This window comes from Botryllus schlosseri, chromosome 13 (assembly GCF_051294905.1).
Source record: "Botryllus schlosseri isolate E-star chromosome 13, Bs_hap1, whole genome shotgun sequence".
Lineage (NCBI taxonomy): Eukaryota > Metazoa > Chordata > Ascidiacea > Stolidobranchia > Styelidae > Botryllus > Botryllus schlosseri.
Genome location: NC_137248.1, coordinates 13492430 through 13500216, shown reverse-complemented (window position 1 = coordinate 13500216; position 7787 = coordinate 13492430). Strand labels below are relative to the sequence as shown.

The 7787-nt window shown below is 40.6% G+C and overlaps 1 protein-coding gene across 1 annotated transcript in view; it reads right to left on the bottom strand.

Moving 5' to 3' along the window:
• Positions 1 to 451: 451 nt before the first annotated feature.
• The window catches only part of LOC145453227 (BCL2/adenovirus E1B 19 kDa protein-interacting protein 2-like), a 213560-nt gene continuing 206224 nt past the window's right edge, over positions 452 to 7787 (bottom strand). Inside the window, exon 2 of the mRNA XM_080331209.1 lies at positions 452 to 3960. Coding sequence (XP_080187335.1) covers positions 2703 to 3833 — 1131 coding nt within the window. The 5' untranslated portion in view covers positions 3834 to 3960 and the 3' untranslated portion in view covers positions 452 to 2702. The remainder of the gene's footprint in view (positions 3961 to 7787) is intronic.

Here is a 7787-nt window from a genome sequence, read left to right as displayed (position 1 = left end):
AAATGACCTTATTTTTTTATTCAACACGACAGCAGCATTCTACAATCGGAAGTTTTGTAGGCTGGTAATCTGACTTTTGTAATTTTTAAAAATTGTCCTATTTCCGTATCCCAAAATATGGTAACCGTAAGTTTGGGGATATGTTTGATCACTTATTCACATTTATGAGTGAAATAGTCATAACTCGTAACCTTGTATCGTGGTAACTGAATATATTTTCAAATAATGGAGGAAAAAATCATGCTGGTGCAGACTAAATCTGACATCTCTTTCGCTCTCTCTGTACTTGAGTACTAACGCTGATTACACTCTGGTCACCTCGGTATTTTGACGAACCTTGTTGTCTCTTAATTCAAGAGAAGTATCATTACAACTATGCGTTATGAGATTTACCAAAAGACAGCCACACTTACTGAGCGAAAACTACCTAATTGTTTGATCAATACTCTCGCCAATTGGTCAGTATTTATTTCCGCTTCTATAAATAATAGGATTGACACATGCAGTGATGCAGATGAGCAGTTCATGAAATCTTAAGCTGAGAAAAACTCTAAAACACAAGCTCCACTCGGCGCTTGTGACATCGGTGAGAAGACGCAGACATGAAGCCAAACTTGATATTAAACGTGGACAAAACAATGACAGAGTTATGACACATCAATAAATTATTGGCGACATAACCAGTATGCGTCGCATTGTCGGTACTTTGGGAGAGGGTAGTGCGTCTTTTATCCACGATCTGTATTTGAAGTTGTGGTAAATCTCTGGTATGGAAGTATTCGTGAAATGACAGCCAACATCGATTGCAATGCCTCGCACCAAGGTACACAGCGTATTCCATTGTAAAGGTAAGTAATTCTCAAAATGACATAATTACAGATATAATATATTGAACATAAGTGTGAGAACTTGATAGCGCAAATAATATTACATGTTAAATGGGATGAACCATTTGAGTGAAGAAGTTAATCACGCATACGACGCACATTTAATAAAATAGCAAATATGATATTTCGAACATTACTCTTCGTTTCTTTACAAAGCCGACAGACATCATTTGAAAATATAATACTGATACTAACATACAAACGGCATAGTACGTATAAACCTACGAGCAGACACAGACCATGAAAATAGGTAGTTATCACTGTGTAATATTAATATAATTAGGCTAGGTTGCCCATGGCAAGATCAAAATTATGCTATTCATCTCAAAATCGATACAAGACTAATCTCTGCGGAAATTTTGCCTTCCACTACAGGAGAATGCACTAGCTATACGGCAGTTGAAAGAGATCGTTTAACAAAAAATGCAAGTCGGAAAAATTGTTAAAGACCAATATAAAAATTCTTTGCAATTAATCAATCAATGCGATTCCCCCATATGTTCAGCCACTTTAAGTCAAGAACTATATGGAGATCAATACAATTCAATATCGGCCTACGTAACTATTAAGTAGCACTCTTATTGATCACTCCGAGAAGAGACCGTTCCTTCTACTTGGTGGAAGAAAAATTCGGATTAGATAAGGATCATAATTAAAATGTGGCACGATCTGACCTGTACAGCACAATTTTCAATATATGGGAACATATTCGAAAAACCGGACATTGTAAACATATAAAAATCTGCTGAATACGGTAGTTAGTTGGTGTTGAAGCATTTAATGACACCTCTTAAATTGCAACTTTTCTACTTCTGCGACTGATATTCCTACCATTACTTTGAACTCAACATGAAAACTGTTTTTGCCACGACGCAGACAGCTACATGGTAATAAAGTGTGCTGGAATTAAAGATAGAATATTTTGTAGACCATGTGTATTAGTTGCAATCTCCGGATAAGCTGCGGTAGTAGATGAACATGTAACTGAGCATAAATTCTTATACAAGTCCGTGGGGCATATAAATTTCCTAAATACCCTGTTCTTTTAGAATGAACAGAGTTATAGCGTGTTGTGGAATCAATTGCATCGATTCCTGTCACATGTGAACATGGCAAGAACCAACTATGGAAGACAGACTGCTACAAAAGCAGAAAACCTCAAATTTTACAGCGTGGTCAAAAGAATAAAGTGGTAATGGGTATGAAGCAAAGGAAAAAACATTTGGTACAGACCACTCTACACTAACTAGGATTGTATACCATACTACACAAGTCACGACCGTTCAATTTCGAGCATTGAAAAATGCAACCGAGCAGGTTACAAACAGGGCTGGGCAAAATCGAGTAACGGAGTGATTCAACTCAGAACAGAGTACTGGACCTCAAGTCAAGTATTCAAGTATCACTCAGTAATCAGTATGATGTCGTAACAGAATGGATGAGGAAATATGTATGCAAATATGCAGGTTTTATATAAGCACAAAGAAAATATTACCATACACCACATTAAGCATAATTGGTCCTATGTTACTAACCTATGTTATAGCACGATGTGACAATGCCGTTGAGTTGATGAAGACTTCACAGAAACGTAATCAAAGCAAGTTACTGCGTATTTTGGATGCTGTCATGCAAGACTTCCTGGTGGTAATTAGGATCTATTAAACTGTAATTCTTGTAATGAAATATATATATATATATATCAGCAGTGAAAACAGGAATATAATTTTAGAGCCCGAAAAAAATCAGCCCTTACTTCTCGACTCAAATCATGACAACACCCGAATCACGGTGCCCAGCCCTAGCCACGAAGTATTAAGAGGAAACGTGACCCGGACTTGGACCTGCTACATCCGAGTGTTCGCTTGACACGCTTGCTATATCTGAATTCTTAGGCACGGCTGTTTTACGTTGTTTCGGATACCTCTTCCCGTCGTGAGACTGCACGGCGTCGGGAATGCTCATACCGGCCAGCGTCACGATATCAGCAAGCTCCTTCAACGAGCCGACCAACTTCAGCTTACGACTAAACTTCGAGCTTATGAAAGGCCGAAAGAACGTGATGACGGCCCGCATGTACCACGACGGATGCACCAATAGCAGTTGCTTAAGACTTTTACGCAAGCGTCTGTGGATCATTTTGTAACACCGTTTGAGCCAAGCGAAACTGGGAATGTTTCTACGCTTGCATCCGCCGTTGAAAAACACGATCATGTACTCTTCCGCGACTAACAAATCAAGAGTGCTGACTACGTACAGGAATAGATTATCCATGATATAATCATAATCGGTTTGATTCGAGTCAGGTAGGTAGCACGCAGAAAATACGACAATAGCATTCAACCCTTCTCCATAATACCCACCGTGCTGAAGAACTTGTTTGTAAGGTATGATAGCGGAAAGGTCCATTTTAAATTCCTCGTCGCCAATGACAACGGTGCGATACATCCCGGTATTTTCGATTTTGCTCGCCTCGCCAAATACAACCCCAGATCTGTTGGCATCGCTATTTTCAGGGACAATAACAGGCGTGTCATTGTCCCATTCGAGATCAACGCCCACCACTCGTTTCGGGGAATCAGAAGCAAACGAATCTATATCGTCTGTCGTAGTGGTTAACTCGTCGGGAGTGGGAAGACGGTCTATCGATATGTCAGTCGAGTTTAATGTAGAAGACATATCCTCTTCCGGCGTTAATTCGACGCTAATTTTCCTTCTGTTGGACTGTTCTTCGTATTGCAGGCTCTCTGGCTTAGCAGGGACGCCGAATTTGAGTCCATCGGATTTGATATTGGATTCGCCTCCAGAGCATAGCAAATCGTCGTCTTGCCATTCGTCGTTAACCACGATAGCGTTATTGAAGTCCTCCTCGCTGTAATCTCTCGCGTCCGAGTGTGTGGAGCTTGTGGGCGGTTCGAAATCTTCTTCGTATTGATTGTCGCTCATTTTCTTTGGATTTTTGAAGAAATGAAAACTTTGTGATGATAACGATTGGAGTTGGTCAACCGGAAATTATCAATGACTTATGCATGTGGAAACGATGATATAATCTCGTCTTTATGTAGATTACAAACTGCAAAAATAATGATAATGTAACAGTGACAAAGGTTTAAACAGGAAATGAAATAGGATTAAGTGGTTCTCAACCTTTTTCACATCACAGATCGGTAAAATTTCAGAAAATATTCAACGGACCGGCGGACTTAAATTGACATCAACCCAAAATGTAAAGTATGCAAGCGTTTTGGCAAGTAGGCCTATATTGTGCTAGAGTGACATTTAGAGGCTTTCAATCGTAATTAATTATGTTCATGATGGAATTCATGTGATTTTACGGTAGTGAGTCTGTTGAGTCTATAGGTAAAATTGCATTGTCACGATAAACATGCTACCACTGAGAGTCGTTCGTAAACATTCTTTCGCGCCGAAGGCCATGGGTTTAACCGACCAAGCCAACTCGAATAATATTCTATTCTTCAACAATATCGAGAGAAGAAGCGTTTCAGTGTCGAACCAAGCACCTTGTTGTGCTACCTGCTCATTGGCTACTACCACCAGATGTAGGCTACTATGGCTAGTGCAAATACAATGCGCCGCACGAAAACACCTGACGACAGCTATAAGGGCCATCCAAAAAATCCTGGCCCAAGAAGCACTTCGTCAGTCCACCCCTACAAGCAAGACATTTAGTCGCACAAAATCGCGGAAGACGCGAAAAGAAATTGAAAAATTTTGCAAAAAGTTTTAAAAAAGACTCTATAATTTATGTTCATTTTCGAAATAATTTTGGGCCCCCTTCAAGCTCGTCATCTCTCCAATTAGGGGGTTTCGGGTGCCCAAGTTTGACTGCGGTCCAGCACAAAATGGATGAATTGAAAACGAATGATCGCGCAAACTGCGCGGTTTAGCGAGTAAGCTCGTATTTGTCGCTCGCATGTCGTCAAATGACATGTCACGAAGTTCAAGTCAAATAGAACATTCAAATCCAATAAAATATGTTTCCCGCGCCAATATTACGTCACGAAGTTCTGAATCAGTTTAGTATTTGATGTTTTATATATATAGTATCATTGGACTAGGCTTCAACATATTGCGTTTCGAAATTAAGGTACCGTACAAAAATTGTATATAATATACCTCGCGGACCTACGGTTGAGAACCACTGATTTAGCTGACAAGTGTGTTCAGAGAAGACCAACAACAAAGTAGCCTACTGCTATTATGAGACCAATTGGTCAGGTAGACTGTTAGGAGTTTAGTTTCATTTTAACACTAGTTGAACAAAAAATTGCCTGTTAGAAAGAAGCTTAGCCATATGTATCAAAACTGGTCTTACTTGAAAGCTGGCGTGGCACTGATTACGAAAATACAAATGAAAATCGGCATTGTTCCGAACAATTGCTCAATGGAATTGGCGATTGTTATGGTCACTGTGTGGCAGCGCTCGGATTGTTCGGAACAATAGGCGTTTACGGCTATTTCGGAGTTGTTCCATTGCCCGACACTAACTTTTATTACATTCGAGCTCTAGGATCACCAGCTATATGACCACAAATTATGCTGGTTTTAGGCGGCTCAGCAGTAGACCTCTCGTCGTATTCAAGTGCGACCACTTGAGTTGCACATCTACCTGTAGGTTAGAAATCTATAGTGCGATGGCCTTTTATGACAGCAAAGTGCACGAAAGCTACGTACGTTACTGGATAAATTGACCGACTGAACAAAACGCTCTTGGTAATTAACCATACTTCCAACTGATTTCATATCTATCACTGAAACTTGCAATTACCTAATTTCAACATGTTTTGATGTACAAGTAGCCTACTCAATAATCTGATATTACAAATTGCTGGTGCATAATATATTCCTGGTAACAGGCCATTGTTAGCCTTGTTTCGATAACAGTCGGCAATATGAGCAATCAACCACCATGAACGCAAGAGAACACATCACTCTTTCAAGTATAATGAGCCAGTGTCGTGGAATAGTATTTTACCAGAAATGTAACAATGTAACTGGAAACGGCAACAAGTTGCGCGTGACAGAAGGGTTTCTTGCTTTGAATAGCTAGGCAATTAAACGGAAAGTTGCGCTTGACGTACCCATCAATTCCATTCTGGACAATAGTGGACATCACCCAGTTAACGAGCATACCCAGACACAAGCAGATTGTACTGAATGAATATTGAATAGTACTCCGGTCTCCGGCCACGAGATTACAGTAGGGCCTATCAGGCTATCACAATTCAACTCAATTCAAATTATTATTATAGAAATTCCCTCATTTCAATATACCACAAGACTGCGATACCGTACAATGAAAACATTGAAAAGATAGGAAGGTGTCGAAAAGACTATAAAGTACGGTAGTCTTTAAAATCAGACACCCACCTGGCCTATGGCCAGAGTGGAATCTGTGGTAACGGAACGGTACGGATGAAAATTTCCTTTCACACGAAAAATCTGTCCGTCACGCACAACATGTTGTCGTAGACTGGGCCTAGGGGACATATTTATTGCGCCTACGACAAATGCCACTTCCTTTTCATGCCTTTTTTACGTTGCCGTCTGTTGTTTTTAATTCAGTGAGCATGCCTCTGATACAACTTATTCATTAACTGAACTACAATATACAAGACTTCACAATTTGCCGTACTACAATAACAACACACATTAGTTGGAGCTGTTATACAACAACTATAGGGAAATGATGCAAACACACGTTGCTACAAATGGAGACACTGCATGGATATTTTTATAACCAAAATACAAATTTTGCAACACAGAAACCGAAGCTCTGCTTGCGCAAATAGCCCGCTATATCCCTGCGTCCAAACGTCGCGACAACAGCAGCCTGTCTGCCTGAGCAGCGTCGCCGAAGGCCGAACCATAGAGCCAGAACAGTGACTCCCTGGCCTGTCAATCATTCACGGTTGTTTGGTACATCACAAAGGACCTTCTATAGCAGGGGTGGTCAACCCGTGGCCCGCAAGAAGGTTTTGAGTGGCCAGCGCGGTAATTTTCAGAATTAGATATATCAACACGTAATGAATCATCCACGTAACTAGAAATCGCCAAGGTTATGTATCAGTTCCACTGCGGTCGTTGCCCCGAATATTTCAATGACTGTTTCTACGTCGGAATCAAAAGCGCACAAATACAACACACGCGCGTCCACGTCGTCCAAATATCATATGATCGACCGAAAAGATCATCGCTCCATCAAATATGCCGGACCTGATGTCTGGAACAGTATCCCGCCGGCTATCCGACAGTGGACGAGCATGTCCAGTAGGGTTGTTCAAAATTTGGAAAATGTTTGGAATTCTGCGTGTCCATCGCTTATTCTGTAGATTATTGTTAAAAAACAATAATGGGCTTGAAAGAAGCTCGCAGGAAACCGCTAACATTTGTCTAAATGCGTTTGAAAGTACTCGTCGGCGAGTGGGCGGGGAATCGATGAAGTGGGCGGGCAAAGAGAAGCCATTAATCCTGATTGGTTGAAGCCGGTAATAATAAGCTAATGATTGGCTGAAAGACCGACCTTGTGAACACTGCTGGTAACGATTTTTGCGTGCTGTTGTGCAGTCGTTTCTGTTGGTGGCATTACAGACATGATATATTGCCTTTGTTAATGTTGTCACCAAGAGTCCATAGTACAACATCGCAACCGCCTAAGTTAATATCTACCTGCAGAAAGTGCTATGTATTGCACAGGTGCTCTCGCTAGTTGAGATACGAATAAACTAGATGCATGCATATTGCTACCTTTCCAAAAGTTACTGACATTGAGTGAAACTCAAAAATTTACCACCAGGAGTCAACATCTCAGTAGTACTTGTTATGACTGGTCGACGTCTCACCCATAAACAAACGCATATTACACTTTTTATTCACAAT